Here is an 18,592-nt window from a genome sequence, read left to right on the forward strand (position 1 = left end):
AGCCACCCAACGTTTGTCTAAATTTTTTTTTTTTTTTAACAATTGAAACAATACAGTCACAAACAACATAACACATTATAGTGCAAATGAACTCTCGTGGAGGATTTAAAAAAAAAAGAACACAGTAAATACAACAAAACTAACAGCAAGGATATGGGGGGAGGGGCTAGACAAAAAATGCACACTATTAACGGGGAAGAATTAAAAAAGAGCACAGGTTGATACACAATAGAGGTAATAATCAAAACAGTAGCAAATGGGAAATGTCATCATAGATTGCGGCAAATCTGCTTGACTTCAGTTTTTTAAGTGACATGAAATAATGTTTAAAGTCATTGATGAACCATGTAAAGGATGGTTTTCTATTCCTCCATTTACAACAATGTATATGGTATTTACCTAACAGGATGACAATGTTAATCACAGTAGAGACAGATGGATGTTGTTTAGCCATATAGAAAATAATATCAGAAATATTAAACTGGGGAATATCGTTGATCTTGAGGGATAACCAGCTGTGTAGTTCTAACCAAAAGGCAGCTGACACAGGACATGAGAAAAACAAATGGTGTAATGTTTCACAGGCTGAATCACAAAATGCACACTGTTTAACCTCAAATTTAAACCTCCTCTTTAAAAATTCAGACACAGGATATATATTATTAATTATCTTGAAATGAGTTTCTTTTACTTTTGGGGAGACAGGCCACTGAATGAATTTTGAGAACGACTTTTCCAGGAGTGACTGGTCCCCACGAAGGGCCTGCAAATATCTACCTGAGTTAAACCCCTGGAAAAGAATAGATTTGAAATTCACACTGATAAATTTATTGTTACATTTACTATCATTTAGGATGCAGTTACCAATTTTTAGGTTTGGCAGCGCTGGATTGACCTCAGAGTGTAGCATTGTGTTGCGTATCAGCTGCCTTAGGGCCAAAGGGATAGCACAGCAAACTTTTCTGTATTCTTTTAATGGACAATTAAAGTCGTGTCTCTTTGAGAAAGACACGTAATCCAATAGAGCACCACTCAAATCCAGCAAGTCAGTTACAAACAAGATACCACTCTCAAACCAGTTCCTGATAAATAATGTCTTTTTGTTAGCAGTTATCACTCTATTGTTCCATAGGGTCGACATGTGAGGAGAAAAGTTGTGTGTAAACATCATTTTCCAAAAATGAAGAATCTGTTTGTGAAAATTAGAGAGTGTAACAGGTATTTTACTAGTCTCAAAGTCACATTTTAATAGAAAATCAATTCCTCCTAGTTCCTTAAATAAAGATCTGGGTATGAAACCACATGGAATCAGACTGAGATAAGCAAGCTCTGAGCCAGTTGATCTTAAAAGTTCCGATCATTGATTCAAAGTCTAAGGCTCTGACACCACCCTTCTCATAGTCTTTAACCAACTGTGATCTCTTAATATAGTGGGTTTTGTTTTTCCATAGGAATTGAAAAATAATTGAGCTGGCTTTCCTAATATTTTGGGGAGAAATATAAAGAGAATGACTTGGGTAAATTAATTTAGAGATACCTTCAGCTTTGGAAAGGATGACTCTGCCAAATATAGTGATATCCCTGGTCAACCAACGACTAAGGGATTTCTTCATGTCGACGATACGATTGCAGATGTTGTTGTCTTCTCTTCGGGACATATTTTTAGAAATCACTATACCTAAATATTTAACTTCCAATTCAACTCTTATAGAAGTGTATCCACATCCAATGTCCCATTAAGGCCTCTAAGACTTTCCAGAAACACAGTGCCATTCTCCGTTGAAAAGGTTGACTTGTAAAGGTTACTGTAAAAATGAAGTATTTCCACGTTTATTTTGTCAAGCACTGTTTGTCTAAATACACTCCTCCTCAACCAGTGTTGCCAACTTAGCGACTTTGTCGCGGGTTTTCAGACCCCCTTAGCGACTTTTTTTCTAAAAAGTGACTAGCGACAAATTTGGCGACTTTTCCTGGTGTTATTGGAAACTTATTTATGACGACTTTTTGACGTGAAAGGGCGTGTTGCTCTTACTCTCAACAAGCAGCGATGCTGCCGTGGGCACCTCACCCGTGCTAAAGCGCAAACGGGCGGAGGATAGTCCTCCCCCAGCTGCAGGAGATGTTCACACCTATGCGTCCAAACTGCAAATGAACCGTGCATGAGCGAAGCCGCTGCTCCGCACTGACTGTAACGCAGTCAGTTCTTCTTTTACTGTTATGCTGTTTTGTGGATCACAAGGTTTAAAACTACTTATAAACACACACACATAAAGTAACTCCACCAGAGTGCCTATTTCGGGTCACGTTTGCCAGTCGAAGCCCGGATAAAGGAGCAGGGTTGGAATTGTGACATTAAACAACAATAATTGCTAAAAGAAATTTAATTTGTAGTTCTAGATAAATTCTAAATGTATTTAGGACGTTTTTTTGCTCACTTTATGTCTCTTCCACGAAGTTATTTCTCTTTCCAACAGCGTAGGTCACAATTACATTAGCATAACCAATTATGCAAATTAGGTGATGACGTCATTTAGCGACTTCTAGCGACTTTTAGGAAAGCCAATAGCGATTTTCCTTACTGAGGAGTTGGCAACACTGTCCTCAACCCTACCTCTCCAAATAGTCAGTCTGAGCTTTCCCTTATTGCTAATGTTGTCCATTCTCGTCACTCCCAGTGAAAATAAGATTTTCAGCTCTGCCACGGTCTCCAGCCTCAGAACTAATAGTAAGCAAGTGCCTTGACGGTGGTTTCGCCATAATAACTATTAATGAGTAATTAATGAGTGAGCAAGTGAATGTCTGAAGGGCACAGTGTTGGAGGGGGAGCATGAACATTGTGTGCTTTTGAAGACAGGAAGAAACAGAGCTCCTGAAGCTGGAGGAAACCCATAAAAGCAGGGAGAATATTTTCAAATTCCACAGAGACGGGAACAAAGGACTCTTGCTGTGAGGGATCAATGCTAACCACTGAGCTGAGAAGCCACAAGTCAGAGATTTCATGTTCCCCACTTCAAAGTGTTGCTAATCACTTTAAGAAGACTGTAAATATTGGAGCAACCGACGCACACCATGTGGTGTAATCTGTACACTCAAATCTATATTTTCATGTAAATGTTTAACCTTTACATCTTATTTCCCCCTATTAGACAAAACTGAGTTAAACAGCTAACTGAAAATGAGCCATAGCATTACCAAAATGCCAGTGGCACGGCAGCCTGCCAGCTCACAAACCATTACGACTCTCATTTTATTTCCAGTAAAATGACACGTGACCTAACTTTGGTGAAGAGCCATTAAGTGATCATTGTTTGCAAGTTTCACTAACATTTGACGAATACTCTTGGAGTACAGACCCTTATAAACTGTGATGAGCAAAAAAAATAGACAAAAACACCACTTTAAGAACATGATATATTTGCTAACATAATTGGAAAAACACACAAAAACCCAAAAAGATGACAGAAGATCCCGACATACAACTGAAAGATGGAGCATTTCAGAATTCCAAAATCTTCTTCACATTACAACACTATTAAATTTCAGTCCCTCAGGTGTGTCACACCCTCTGTGGAAAGTGAAATTTGCCCGTGAAGCGTCCGTGGTTGTGCAGGTCGAAGGGGCTGAGCACCCTCCTGATGCCCAGCATGTTGCCCTGTGCGATCTTCTTAAAGCTCCAGGGATTCTGGTTGTTCTGCTCCATGTCAGCTGGTTTCTTATGCAGGGCTGCTAGACTCTCTTTGCTCATTACCTGGAATAAAGACATGAGAATACTGTTACCACAGAGAACCAGTGGGTAAAAACTGCGGTCACTTCTAATCAAATCGCATCATCTGAAAACAGTTCAGACTTTTTCTCCCACCAGCGCATGCCTTATCTGTGATCTCACCTTCGCAGGAAAAGGAAGCTTCTTTGCCACTTCAGTCAAGATGTGCTCGACCTCGCCCAGCTCCACCTTTCCTCCCACCTCCACGATCAAACGTCCGTAACGAACCGGTGTCACGTAGTGGTCGATGGCTCCCTTGCCCCCACCCATGCGCTGACCCAGACCTTTCCGTGTGATGGGCTTGTAAGGGGCGTTGATGCGCCACATTGCAAACGTGGTCCGGGCGTCCATCTTTCGATTGATCGTAAGACGCATCATCTCTATATGACCCCAGTGGAGGTACCCACCTCCCAAGGCCTGTATATCAGATCAGAGAAAACAGGTCACTTAGTGTCATTCTCTATTTTTTAACTATTTAAAAAAACATATGGCAGCACACAGATTAAACCAGGCAGCAACTCTTAAGTCAGTTTAATGCCAAAAACTGCAGTCCCTGAAATCAATCCACATAAAAACCCATTTTAAAGAAGCCAACATCGGCACAAAACATTCTGGCACAAAAAGCGGCTTTGTTTCCCATCACTCACTTTCACCATCTACCCGCGCCAAACTGACAAATACCTCACTTCATTTAAACTGTGTAAAAGGCTTAAAGTTACCATGCTGTGGCCGCTGTGTGACAGACAGGTGCCGTTTCATCTCATTTAACTTGCAGGTGTACTGTTAAGTTTTTCCAGCAAGTACTTTAAAAAAAATATCTTGAGTAAAATTAAAAAAGAACCAGGTTGAGTCACCTTTTATTTTAACTATAAATCTTGATCAGCACAGAACAAACAAAATGTCAAGGCACTTAGTCATATCCTATAAAACATGCAACACTACTGTCAGCCATATCTAAAGTAAGATAAATGCACTCACCACAATAGCGTACTGTCCCGTGGTGAAGGTATTTGCAGATTTAGCTGGGCCCTGGATATCCCACAGCTTCTTTGCCTCTTTCTTGGCCTTTTTTAAGTTCGGCACCTTGTTCAAAAACTTCAGTTTGGGCTTGTCTGGCAGCACCACATCTGTAGAGGATAAAAACAGGCACGAAGGAACATGTCACATATTTACATATTTACCTGCTACTGAACACCAGAACTGAGGGTGCTGGATGCAAATAAAAAGGTTGCTATGTGGAGAAGGGTTGGGATTGGAGCTCTAACTGCTATACTAATAGTCCACGCAACACTCATGGTGAAAACTGCACCTCCGGCACAATTTCCTCCACGGGTGTTTTGGATCAGAGGCGACCTTTTCACAACAGAAAGGAGTGAATTGACGCATGCAAAGTGTGAATTGTGTTGCCATGACACATCTAGAAGAAACCCAAACCCTAAAGATTTGTACAGCCCTGCTACAGGCACATTTATGTCAGCAATGTTTGTAGGAAAACTATAGATGTCTTCCCACTGTTCATGTTTACATCGCAGTGCAGTCTGATTGGTGACCTTTCCAAATCTACAGTGAGATGAACGTGTTTCACCTTTTCAATTTTGAACCTGTGCATAACTGAGAAAGTATTTATTACACAGCGTGCTGCGGGGAAAAGCCTGTTCTAACGTTTGAGTCTAAGGTTTATTTTTTAACACCTGGCGGCTTTTTTGCTTCTCATCCGTAAATACTCTGCATACTCTTTCACATGATTCAGTTTATTTTGAAAAGTCTCAACAGGATCTTGAGCTTTATTGTGAAAGGTTCATGTGGAAAATAAACAAGCGGACATGCCGTGGTTTTACCGTTGTTGTTGCTAACGACAACGCATAAAAACAGGCGCTTGTCCGTCTGTAGTGTGGTTATATTAAATATAAGAGAAAGAGAGAACTTTAAGAAATTAATAGAGCCATGAAAAAATATTGACGTAAACAGTTTATTTTGCGACACCATGAAACAAACTATAGCGTAAAATGAACCGATAGATGTTTTTATATAGTCATCCGATATATAAATCGTTATATCAAACAGCCCTATTCACATGAATCATAACTACTGACTCATGCACATCTGGTATATCCCTCTGCATGATTTTTGAAACAATAAATATATTTCAGGTTTTCTTAATAGGCGGAGAAATCAGCATATAAAGGCCCGCAGGTTGAGAGTTGGGGTTACTTTTGAAAGCTTCATGCTGTGATTTAAGTCATGGTTGGGGTTGTTTAATGAAAATGAAGCATGACTCTGGACCAGCAGTGTAAAGCCATAAAAATTAAACAGCCTGACACAAATAAGTGAAAAGAAGATGAATAATTACCACTGTAGTCTGGAGGGATTTCATATGTCTTCAGCCCTGCAGAGAGGACTTTCAAGTAGCTGTGCAAAGGACCTGTGGAGTAAACCACACGTGAGACAACTGTGCAAGAGGAATTTTGTGGTTTTCAGAAACAAAACAAGTCTTACTTGTGTAGGCTGTTATATTTACGAAAAATATGCTTGAAGCAAGTCTGCGGTGAACTTGTCTTCATCTGAAACTGATGTTGTCATGTCCTGTGTGGAAAATCTATTTACTGTGTGTCCAGCTTTTACAGGAAGTCAGCTGCTCTTTGTACATGTGCAGCTTATTGTTAACTGCAGGTTTCTTGTTTGGCATAATGTAATTATCATATCCTGTTGAATAAAATTAATATGGCATTTCTGTCATAGAAGTGCTTCAGTAGCCAAATGTCTAATCACTTCAATCAGCCTCAGCGTTAAGGACCTTGGGGGTCCAAGTCCTGTCCAAGTCCTGCATGCCGAGTGAAAAATTGCCAAAGCTCTGCTGATTCAATAACCTCAGAGCCCCAAACCTCATCTCCTTACCATCAGCTCAAAAACTTAGTGCAAGAGCAAGGTTTCCACAGCTGACCAAATCCTGTAGTATGCATGTGTGAGTGGCCCAGTTGCCCAGTTTTAAGGCAGGACCTCACTCATAAACTGCAAAACAAGTGAAAATGTGTTGGAAGACACCGTGCCCTTACAGTCACTGTACTAGTGTGTGGTGAACTCACTGATCCACATCGGCACCAGAGAGAACATCTCTCATGATTTCTCTCTGTAGTCTTGTGACTGCTTCTCTACGAGCCTACTTACACCCATCCATGGATTGGTGTAATTGTGTGTATGGTGTGGTTTAAAGTAACCACACCATACACACAGCGGTGCATTACTGCACTGTGATATACGAATGAACTCACTCTTTATTTTTAATTGTTGTGTTTACTGGCTGGTTGCCCGTCTAGTTGATAACCCTGGCCAGGATCCTGTCTTCATACACTGCCTTTCTTTATGGGCTAACTGTGTAACGTTAGCATGGAAAATAAGGTTTACACAGTTTAGCTGCAGTCTCGTCTACCTAGTAGTGAATGTCGGTAACCTAATCAAAATGCCCCGTTTCCACCTTTACCTGGAGGTTAACGTTATGATGAGGTTACCATTAGCTAGCTTGTATTACCTTGTAGGTGACTGCTGGTTTGACAGATTCCGGTCAGCCCGCCGGCAGCAGCTTTAATGAGGGAGAGCATGATGTTAGCGTTGAAATGGACCCTACAAACACCAAACAGTCATTCCGTGTGGTACATATACGAGCATTTTAGGTGTGTGAATAATATAAAATTCTACAAACACCACGTTGGACAAAAGGTCGCTGCCATCGCGGAGTTACTGTAAGACTTCCGGCACAAAAAGAAACATTTCCGGTGTTCGTGTCTTTCACAATAAAAGTATTACAGCCCTCTTTCTGGCTTTTTCTTGTCATTATTATCATTAATCTGATATATTTAATGTGATATAAACATATCACATGAAAGTACAAAATCTATTGTGGTATTTGATTTATATACACATTTAGCACATGAGTTCAGAAGCTGACACAGTAAAAATCCACCTTAACCTCCTAAGACTCGAACTCTTTCATGGCATGCATTTTTAATTTCTCTTTGATATTTGGGCTGATTGGGACCTGAGAAGTTTAAAAACAAAGAATTGCCAGATTTATTTATTTTTTTACCTGATTTTTTTTTTCTGACAAAAAATGAGATGCACATATGAGGATATTTGTTTTAAATTTCAATAGAACAGTAGCAGTATCATGTCCTCGTAAGTGAATATCAGGCCCTTGTAGAGCAAAATTTTGTATTTTGGTCTAGAGGACCCAAAATGTTATGTCCACATATGTGAACACCAGGTCCTAGGAGGACTAATAAGGTCAATAGATCTCAACCTACTTCTATTATCCACCTATGGGGGATTTTAGACGTATGCACACTGCTCTATGGAAGTTTTTTTTTGTGCCACTGGAACAAACAAAAGTTTAGAAAATAATACATTTTTGCCACCCATAAGTTTAAACTTTCTAAATAATCATCTGAAATTTTCAACTTACTAACTCACCTTGTTGAGAAACTTGAACTCAAAATTGAAAAAAAAATAATAATAATGTAAAATTTCAAATTAAGTTGACAATTTGAGATGAAAATTTCAACTTATCTCTGCCAATCAATCGTGTTTGTTTCAGTGGCAGAAACAAGCTTCTATACCACAGTCCACTGCTGTCATCAGAAGATCAAATTTAATTACCTTACCCTTACATTAACACCAGTGATCCTAAGAAACTTGTTCTAAACAGGTAGAAAATGCAAACTCCACACAGACAGACACCTGTCCAACAGGAGGGCTGAGCCGAGAGAACGCAGAGAAAAATGATGGTTGAAATTTTATTATAACAGCAGAGCATGCACAGTGGATAAATGTGCCATCTCGCTGCTGATATACATTGGTTTACCACAGGAAACGCTAACACAGTGCATCAAAACTCACGCCTATCAAACGTGTGAAGAAGGCAGAAAAAAACAAAAAACACCAAAATTATATTTTTCACTGATAAAATTTTTTTTTAGTGTTAACAAAATAAACTATGAAACATTTGACAAATCCCACTACAGAGTGCGCACCTGCCATTACTTAACACAGGTAAAATTTGAACTCATTCCAGTTTTTCCAGCCTCCCACATAGTTCTGTTAAAAACTGGTAGAGACTACCCTGCAGTCAAACTCTTTACATCCCTTAGGTTTGCATTTCCTATATCATCAAATATTTGCAAAACACTTCTGTTGATATCTGTTTTTACTAACCCGCAATCCTCCTTACTGTTACACTCCCTGTCTAAGTGAATTAGAAGAACCTTTAAAGTATCAGGAGTAGAAACAGTAAAGGCAAAAACACTGTCGGTAATTTGATCTCTACAACAAGAACAACAACAAAAAAAGAATAAATGTTCAACAGTCTTTAAATCGGAGGCACTTTAGTATTCCTCAAACAGCTACTTTGTGGTTCAAAGTCTGAATGTCTCTTGTTACTCATTCAGCAGCCGTCAGTGCTACTCTGCAGAGCTTCTTGCCCATCACATAATGAATAAAGTCACCGATTCTAAATCCCGTGGTAGAGGAGATCATATTTGGGAATATTTTGAGGATCTATGGGACTCTGGACGATCATTTTCCCCCGCATGGCTCCTCTGTAGATCACTTCAATCAGGTCCATGAAATCTTGCTTGGTTTTGAAGCTGCCAACGAACTTGGTGTGATCTGGAGAGCTGAAAGACAAACAATTATTAACAACTGTTGGCCTTATTCTGACTCTTTGCGCATCAGCAGTAGCTTATACTTTTGGTATGTGTTGATATGTATCCACAAAATTGACATTGATTATTCTTAAGTTGAAAGTCATGCCATCAAAATGAATTTGAAAAAAGTCTGAAATCCCTTATTTCTTTATAATTAGGAACGGAAATACAACGTTAATGAAACGTGTCAAAATAAATAGAGCATCAGAGTTTGTAAAATTCGAATGAGTTTGAAAGTCAATATTTGGTATGACCACCTTTATTCTTCAACACAACCTGAACTCTCTTAGGCAAGCTTTTATATAACATCTGTAAACAGCCTTCAGGAATGGCAAATGGCAAATATTTGTATAGCGCTTTTACTAGTCCCGCCTAGGGACCCCAAAGCACTTTACACACCCAGTCATCCACCCATTCACACACACATTCACACACTGGTGATGGCAAGCTACATTGTAGCCACAGCTGCCCTGGGGCAGACTGACAGGCAAGCTTTTATATAACATCTGTAAACAGCCTTCAGGAATGAATGTTCTGTTGTCTGTCAAGATCGACGCGATGGGCAGAGCCGTGAGTACTCAAACCGTGCTTATTGAACGCAATATGGATAAGATCTTGGAGAAGCTCACAGCTCTGCAAAGAGAACTGGATAGACCTGGGGACCAGTGATGGATATTAGATCACCTGCGAAATCAAATGCAGCCCGGTCACTCTAACCTTAAACCAAACAACCATCATCTTATTCAGCTACCCGGCCGTCAGCTTAGAAGGCTTCAAGGCCGAAAGCTGGCTGGAACAACTCCCCCTGATAACAGGACTGTGATTTGACCCTCTGGCCACATCCTTCAAGGCCAACTGCGGCGGCTGGAGAACTGCTGACTTTTGCTTAGAACTGGGTGAAAGGACGCTCTCTTTTCAGTTGATACAGGATACACACACGCACACAGACACACGTAATCAGACACAGATATACAATCACCCTCCTCCCCCTCCAAGCGGCTCCGATGCACGTCCTTTATGTTATATGGTGGTGTGAAGACTCATGTGCTCTCTGTGCTGAGGTGTTTTTTTTCTGTTCTCAAACTGTCGTCCTGTAGTAGCTCAGTCTGGGTGGAGTTCTTTTTCCTCCTCATGTTCCATCATATATTGCATATTCATTGCTTCCATCCTACCTCTCTTGACATGTCTTCCCAATGTGAAGTATGGGATTTGTATGTACAGTCAGAAAGGGTCCAATCTCACTGCATATGCACGTAAATGGCTATCTATCTACATATCTAAGATGACCCCACAGTGCTTAAATAATGCTAAGGTCTGGGCTTTTGGGGGGCCAATTCATGACTGATAATTTTCCATGTTTTTTTTTTTTTTTTTCTCTATCCAGGTATACTTGGATTTAGGGGTGGGTTTAAAAAAACTGATTTCCTGATTCAAATCTCTTAATTTGAATAATGTGATATTGATTCATTATTCAAAATTCATTGAACCAGCAGCTAAGAAGATAAGAACTACACTTCTGTTTAATACACATTGCCATGCAGTTCCTCTTACTTTGGCAGTTTTGCTTCCACCATGATAAAAATCACACTTCCTGCACAGCTCTCTCTCTGTACTTCAAGACCAGTTTACCATCAAAAAAATCTCTGGTTTCTGCCTTATTTGGTGGCTTATTAAACACCAGTCTGTGTAACTTGACTTCCTACAGTTTTTTCATATGTATTTTAAGGGAACACTGCACAGCATGATCACAAATGCTATGTTTTCAGCTAATAGCTATTTGTAATACACCTTGTAGGTGAAAAGTGCCAATTAATGTCTGTTATCTTTTGCACATATCATAGATTCAATTAAATAAGCAGAGACATAAGGTGTTTTTGCTGCCTAAAGACACAATGTGTGCGTGTGTGTGTTTTAGATTACTTCTTTGCTAAGTAATCTTTTAAGCGTTTGTTTAACAAAACAAAAAAAACTCAAGAAAGTCTGGCAAGGAAAATGTAACTGAGGGGTAGCTCAGTGGCCCTCGATAATCACTCGGGTCACTTCCCTGGTTCAAGCTATTCGACTGCTTCAAACTAATGTCTTCTTATAGTGATTTTAGGTTAATGTCATTCTGAGCCCTAGGTCCACTCACCCATAATCGACCTTCATGTGCTGTCCGTTGAAGAAGAAGACAGTGGAGGGGATGTAGCTTATGTCGAAGTATCTCGTGTAAATGGGAGCTTTATCAACATCGACGATGTAAATGGACGCCATGTTACTCAAGTCGTGGGCCGTTTTAGAGAGCTACAACAGAAAGACAGGAGACACATGAGCTAAAGTAGAGAGTGAGCAGTTATTATTTACATTCATGTCACCGTTTCAGCTTACTATCTCGTCGAGCTGCAGACACACCGAGTCATCGTCCCTGCCGAACCGTAAAACCACGACTTTTTCTGCCACCCCTTTAATGACTTCGTCGATATCTTTTTTGCACGTTAATTTGGGCAAAAACAAACTCATTTTGAGGCTAACGAGCTAACGTCTCCCCCTGTCAAGAGCACGGTTGTTTTACTTCCGGGAGGGAAGTGCGTCATCATTGCGTCGTGTGCGACACCATCAAATATCCGCCTTAACTTTAATTAGAGACACTGTGGAAATAATTTAAATAAGCTGTGGTTTATAATTTATTATATCATATTACCATTTAAATATATTGTATAGATTTAGCTGGCTAAAAACGGCTCGTGTTCTCTTCTCAACAAAGACAATCGATGCTGTGCCACCTCGTTGTTTCCTCTACGACACATTATAGTGTGACACCGTGACCTTCTTCCCTAGTGTTTGAGAAGCCTGGCCGTCAACACATGTGAGCACACGTCTGAGAACGTTCTGGACTCTGAGTGAGATGTTGCCGTTACTTGTAATACTTGAATAACAGCGGAAGTCTGGGAGAAGCGCTTCTGTAAACACAGTCTGGCTCTCCTGGTTTTCTAAGCAGCTCTTGTTTCGTTTCATTTGTGGCGATGTTGCTGCGGCTCTTCACTCCCAGAGGCTGTGCTGTTTTTTGGAAATGCGCTCATTCTGTGTCATTCTGCGCTTTCGGGAGGCAAGTGTGCAGTTTTAATACCAGCAACAGCAGGGCCAGCAGGCACAGAGCGTCCATCGCGGTGTCCATCCGCCTCCTCAGTGCTATCAGCCCAGCGGGGACAGATGCTGCGCAGACGAAAGCAGGTAAAACCCAGGAAACAGAGGCTCTAGATCTGGACAGGTGGAAGTCTGTGATGAGATCCCAGGCTGCATTTGATGAGAAGCAGGTTCAAGATGAAGCAGAGGAAAGTGATGATGATGAGAACCTGAAAGAGCCAGGAGATGATTCAAAGGACGGGTCTTCTCTGGAGGCAATGCGGGATCTGGTTGCGATGTGGCAGCAAGCTGGAAAGCTTGTACCTGAAGAGATGACTGATGAGGAGGTGGAGACACTGGCGAAGCTCACCACCAAGTCTTCCAGGAAGAAGTACCTGAAGTACCTGGCTATCAGGGAGCGCCACAAAAAGGCCCGTAAGGAGAAGCAGCAGCAGAAGGCAGCCAAGAGAGAAGCATCTTTGATGGAGAGAAGAGAACTGGAGAGCGGTGGAGAGGAAGGGGAGGGCGAGGGTGGACCCAGGTTGAAAAACACACTCTTCCTTCAATTCTGGGACCGTTCTCTGGACAAGCTGCTGGCGTGGAAGTCCGCTCAGTCCATGGTGTTCGGTCAGCCGCTGGTGTTTGACATGAGCTATGAGTCGCACATGTCCAGACGGGAGATCGAGAACACGGTGTCCCAGCTGATGGATGTTGAAGGGCTAAACCGGCGTGCCACTGAGCCCTACCATCTCCACTTCTGCAACCTGCAGCCAGATGGACTCTACAAGAAGGAGCTGCTCCAACGGTACGGTGCAGAGACTTGGGAGCGCCTACTCATCTCCACCTCTGAGCGGCAGCACGTTGACCTGTTCCCCCGCGAACAGCTCGTGTACCTCACTGCAGACTCGCCCAACGTCCTCCGCACCTTTGACCACTCAAAGGTTTATATCATCGGAGCTCTAGTGGACCGCTCGATCCAGAAAGGCTTATCGCTGGCCAATGCAAAGCGTCTGAAGCTGGCCACAGCCCGTTTACCCCTCGATGAGTTCCTCCACTGGGAGATGGGAGCCAAAAATCTGACTCTGGATCAGATGATCCGCATTATGCTCTCTTTCAAGGATAGAGGGAGATGGGATGAGGCGTTACAGTTTGTGCCTAAAAGGAAGCACGATGGCTTCCACCAACAACAGACGCAGACTACCAGACACAGAGCCAGATATGATGGCGACAGGCCACCGAGGTCAGGAGAGAAAAGAAATATAAACACATTTAAAAACAAAGAGCACAGAGAGTCCGGGTTCACTGGAAGAGACAGAGAAAACACACCAGCTGGAACCAAAGTACGGACATCATTAAAGAGTGACATAGAAGCCAGAAAAAGTGGAGGCAGGAACAGGATGTGGTGGCATGAGGAGTGAGAAAACAAACTTTTGCTATTTTGTAAATGTAAATTGAAAGTGAATAAATGCTGCTTTAATGACAACAATGCAAAAGTAGAAACTACTTTGGTCTTTATTTTAGAAAAACAAAGGATGTACAGATATTTGTTGTGCATTCACTGCAGATGAAACCATCACTATTACTGCAAAGAGCAGTCGTTTCCAAAAGAGATGAAAGAAACAGCTCAGTTTTAAATACATATTTTCAATCGATTACCAGTTATTTTATTGTAATGTGTTTTGAAGCAAAAATACAGCCCTTATACATTTCTTTTTAAATAATAATAGACAAAACAAAAATGACATTAAATGAAGAGGAAAAAAAAAAAAAAAAAGAGTCAAGGTCATTTTTGCTCTTGTAGTACCATCTGTCCACTTCCAAAATACTGTATATTAATGCATTTACATGATGAAATATACAAAATATATTAATACAGTGTTTTCCTAAATAAGGTAGCACCATTATACAGAGGAAGTGTGGCTCCTGCAGTATAGGAGGGACCCTGATTCACTTTATATACAGTCACAGTGGAAGCAGCTCACTGGAGGGGTATTTACACAACATACTTTCAAGTCTCAGGATCAAACTTACAGCTGGAATATGCAAATAAAACTCAGCACACCCTCAAAACACACTAAAGACTGGAGGCTCCGAAGGAGTATTAGTGCCACATTAAGAAAAAATTGTTTTTGATCATTTTGAGAGTAAAGTCAAAATGTGGCAATTAAAACCTTCTAAAAATGCCTTGTATAGATGAGTTACTTCAGAATTGCATTCAGTAATAAGGCAATAATTTCTCTGTTACTACATAAACACAGTGTAGTGATAAATATGAGGATGGTGCAAAACATTGCATCTGATCAGAAGAAAGAAAAGCACAAACTTGAAAGAGTTGGCTGAATTTCTGCAAACCAAAGTGGCTGGCAATGGACAGATGCAAGCATATCCAATGGTTACACCTGGGTGCAATAAAGTAGGTAAGTCACAACATACAATAAGACACCAACAGATGATAAAGTTGTTTCACTAACTCATCTACACAAGGACGTCTGTAGAAGGTATCGCAGCCGTGCCAGCTGTTTGGCTTGAAACTATAATCTCCACATTTCTACTTTCTTTTTTAAAAATAAATATATTCTCTGCTCCAGTTGCCTAGGTAACCTCCAAATGCATATACTTTCAGATAATAAGTCAATCATTCTTACAGGTAGTCACTTTAGTCGCTGGCCTGGAAGTCGAGAAAAACTGATCTTGGGTTCTGTCCATGTCCATCGCCAGTGACTATGGTCACCGATCATCACGCTGCTGTGAATCGCTTCCAGCGTGCATGTTTGCATCTCTGTTCAACGCATAACACGGACTCACCTTGATGTCACATCCCAGTGAAATGTCTAATCATTGCGTTACGATTCCTGAATTCAGTTAAAGAGCAAATAAAAGTAACAAAATAAACAGAGCCATATATATTCCGACCATCATCTGAAATGTAAAAATAACAGTCAGGGTAAAACCACAACCAGGAGAGCAGCAACTGTCTGCTGCTGTTCCAACTAAACACAAAGCTCCAGTAACCCTCAGACTACACTCAGTCCTTTGAAATAAGCTCCAACGATGTTTGTGGTAGTCTCTGTGACCTCTACAGCACCAGGATGTCTCCTGTACAGCGCTCACAGCAGTTAAACGTAATGTTCTCGTAGCGGGTGTAAGGGTGAAACCTGCCAATGCTCTTCTTACTATTGAGGAAGTTTGAGGGGGTGGAGTCACTGAGTGGAGACTCAGCCTTGTTTTCGGAGCAGGAAATGGGATCTAAACTCTTCAGCACCTGAGACAGAAAGTGAGTGACATCTGTGAGTTTCTGGATTTTCTTACAAATGTGAGAAATTAAATATGATATTTATCATAAACAAACATGTAAAACCTTCACCTTCTCGGCCATCTTCTCAGCCGGTGTGCTGCAGAGCTGCTCAGCTGCTGCGCTGCTGCTGCTGCTTTTTGCGGCATTGGTGCTGCTGCCGCCGCTGTTACCCAGCAGGTGGGCGTTGATGGCGTCTGCTAGCTTGTGATTGGCCACCGCCAGCTCTCCCGTGCTTAGGGGTTGTGAGGTGGGATAGTACGTCTGTTGTCTGCCCCACTGCAGAGACACCAGGAGCTGCTCCAGAGATCTGAAAACACAAAAACAGGTAACGTCAACACATACTGCCATCATTCACGCCAGCATCAGGGGCTCTGAGTTCCAGTATGCTTTAAGTTTAGAGTTCTTATAATAGACACTCCAGTTTATTTAATCACTACATGTGAGTCACAATCTTACCTGTGGGTGAGCATCATGTCCCTGGAGAACTCCTCTCTCTCCAACAGCAGGTCCTGAATTGCTCCTTGTGCCTCTCTGGTCTGTCTCTGCAGAGCTGCTCTGGCATTCGTTAGTTCCTCTGCCATGACTCTGAGGAGACAACACAAATTCAAGAGTTTATTCAGCAAAACACAGATAATATATATACACACACATACATTTTTTAATTTATCTTCCACTGAATTATACTGTCCATTACCTGCTGGCCAGGAACTTGCTCCTCCAAACGTCACACTGGATACTCATTCGCTCTAGTTGCTCTGCAGTGTGTGCCAGACTCCTGCCCAGAGCCTCGTTCTCCAAAATCAGCTGATTTTTCTCCCGTGACAGGCGCTCAAAGTGGTACTGAAGGTCGTCACCCACCGACGCCACCAGCAGCTTCTTTAGCTCACGGTTCACCTAGCGCACAAATTTGATAAAACCTCCTTTTACAACTGAAAACACAAATGAGAAGTTGAACTGTCTTCTCTCTTCGTATTGTAAAGAACTTTGTCATTAAAAATAAAAAAAGCTTTAAGAATAACAAACCATATTAGTTACATTTTTGTTGTGCTCACCATTTTAAAAAAAAAAAAAGGGTCCTCAGTGTGTCTGATATTTAAATAATGCGTGTCAGTTTCATTGCAGCCTCACCTCTGTTTGCACACGGAGCTGATTGGACAGGCCTTCTTTGTCCTGCAGCAGCCTGCGCTCAGAGTTCTGCAGCTTCACCAGCTGTCCTCTCCAGTCCTCCACTAAATGCAGCGAAGGAGACCCCTGCTCCTCAGCCTGTTGCCCGGTCTCCCCTTTCGCCTCAGTGGCTCCTGTGCGGCTGCTCCGGCTAATAGCAGCACGTGGGACCATGATCCTCACAGCCTCCACCTCTGTGCAGGCCTCTCGAGTTACTTTCCCAAGGTGGAGCACTCCGAGTGGCTGCGGGGCAGCAGGAGGTGCTGGATGGGTAGATTTGGGGCTGCGCTTTGGGCTAGCTACTTTCACGAGGGGAACTTCAGATGGACCTGGTGGAAGTGTATCTGTGTTAACCTCCAGGATGGCTGGCGGTTTTTCAGTTTCCATGCCATCGCCAGGACCTCGGACAGGCACACTGGCAGAATCTGGAAGATAAAAAGGAACAAGAATTGTGATCACACTTTGCACTGAGTCCGATTCCTCTAACATGCGGACAGTGCAGTGGAATACATATGCCTAACAATGTTGTAAAGCTTTAATCCTTATGTGTGTCAGCTTTGTTTATGTTTCACAAAAACAGAAGCTCCGCAAACACCAAACAGCACAAGAAACGCATGAAGACGATAAAAAGACAGACTTCCATCAACTCTTGGTCAAGTTTACTTCCGCTGACTTTACAAATACCCGTGTGTAAAATGTGAACACTAGAGCACAAAGAAACCACACGTACCTCTAACAGCAGCAGTCATGGTGGAGGTGGTGTTGGTGTGAAAGGTAGTCTGTTTGGGTGAAACCCACGTCTTGATGACGTCTCGGGTGGCCCTTCGCCCTGTAATAACAACAATGGGGAAAGTGAAATATTTTTAACACCTGTCGTGTCCAATGATTAAAGAAGACCGCCAGTCAAAGGTCAGGGTTAACAGCTGAGGCTCTGAAAACGTAACGTGATAACGGTAACTTGGTAGGAAGCTAACTGTGCTAACATTAGCCGATTGCAGAGCAGCGTCAATGATAAACAACTTCGCTTTATATTAGCATTAGCTGTGTCATAATGAGTATACAAGACGCTTTTCTGTGTATTTGGTATCGTTTCTAGTGAGTTCACAGATATAATTGGATAACATACTGGGTAGAATCCTCCTCGCTTAACTAGCCGTAAGCCCCAGGCTGTTTGTTTTGCCACCGGACACAGTTGGCCTCTCGCGAGTTTCGTGTGAGATTTTTACCCTGATTTTTACCTCCCAGGCAAAACTTCCTGTTAAACCAGCAATACACCTTTCTAACCCGCTCGCCAGATGGAAATAACTGCGTAAATATTAAGCCACGTTTTTGTTTTGTAATCCTAAACTTGAATAGCTGTTACATTATCTACAAAATAATCGTTTTTGTCGAAAAAGTAGCGCAGGTCGCACGTAGCCTGTCAGATGTAACCCAGGAACTATTCCACCCAATTACTCCCCTCAACGTCACAACACACTGATCTCAGATCGGTTTATCTATCATTCTACTAACATTTCTTAAGCCTCAGCTGATTTATGGTCCGAAATAGATGCTGCGATAAACCGCTGGTGT

General features: G+C 41.8%; 4 protein-coding genes across 5 annotated transcripts; 1 reads left to right on the top strand and 3 right to left on the bottom strand.

The window, feature by feature from the left end:
- Window positions 1-3,392: 3,392 nt before the first annotated feature.
- mrpl16 (mitochondrial ribosomal protein L16) lies at window positions 3,393-7,533 on the bottom strand. Its single transcript, XM_085456117.1, has 5 exons — window positions 7,290-7,533; window positions 6,114-6,185; window positions 4,742-4,890; window positions 3,887-4,180; window positions 3,393-3,748 (listed from the first exon to the last, which is right to left on the bottom strand). The coding sequence occupies exons 1-5, from the start codon at window positions 7,357-7,359 to the stop codon at window positions 3,557-3,559; spliced, it is 777 nt and encodes a 258-aa protein (XP_085312243.1). The 5' UTR covers window positions 7,360-7,533; the 3' UTR covers window positions 3,393-3,556.
- Window positions 7,534-8,536: 1,003 nt separating this feature from the next.
- txnl4b (thioredoxin-like 4B) lies at window positions 8,537-11,984 on the bottom strand. The gene is made up of 3 exons (XM_085456281.1): window positions 11,827-11,984; window positions 11,591-11,742; window positions 8,537-9,429 (listed from the first exon to the last, which is right to left on the bottom strand). Exons 1-3 carry the CDS (start codon window positions 11,956-11,958, stop codon window positions 9,264-9,266), a joined length of 450 nt encoding a protein of 149 aa, XP_085312407.1. The 5' UTR covers window positions 11,959-11,984; the 3' UTR covers window positions 8,537-9,263.
- Window positions 11,985-12,025: 41 nt separating this feature from the next.
- Window positions 12,026-14,335, top strand: trmt10c (tRNA methyltransferase 10C, mitochondrial RNase P subunit). The gene has a single exon (XM_085456206.1). It carries the CDS (start codon window positions 12,462-12,464, stop codon window positions 13,977-13,979), a length of 1,518 nt encoding a protein of 505 aa, XP_085312332.1. The 5' UTR covers window positions 12,026-12,461; the 3' UTR covers window positions 13,980-14,335.
- On the bottom strand, window positions 14,050-18,591 carry blzf1 (basic leucine zipper nuclear factor 1). Of its 2 annotated transcripts, none has more exons than XM_085456225.1 (7): window positions 18,533-18,591; window positions 17,751-17,849; window positions 16,985-17,445; window positions 16,551-16,750; window positions 16,313-16,441; window positions 15,926-16,163; window positions 14,050-15,823 (listed from the first exon to the last, which is right to left on the bottom strand). In XM_085456225.1, exons 2-7 carry the CDS (start codon window positions 17,767-17,769, stop codon window positions 15,638-15,640), a joined length of 1,233 nt encoding a protein of 410 aa, XP_085312351.1. In that variant the 5' UTR covers window positions 17,770-17,849; window positions 18,533-18,591; the 3' UTR covers window positions 14,050-15,637. The 2 variants fall into 2 exon arrangements, with proteins under 2 accessions (XP_085312351.1, XP_085312343.1); XM_085456217.1 differs by lacking the exon at window positions 18,533-18,591 and adding an exon at window positions 18,147-18,230.
- Window position 18,592: the final 1 nt, after the last annotated feature.

Source organism: Copadichromis virginalis, linkage group LG1, assembly GCF_057382275.1.
Source record: "Copadichromis virginalis isolate Kocher_CV1m ecotype Utaka linkage group LG1, C_Virginalis_male_GT1.1, whole genome shotgun sequence".
In the NCBI taxonomy this organism is placed as follows: domain Eukaryota; kingdom Metazoa; phylum Chordata; class Actinopteri; order Cichliformes; family Cichlidae; genus Copadichromis; species Copadichromis virginalis.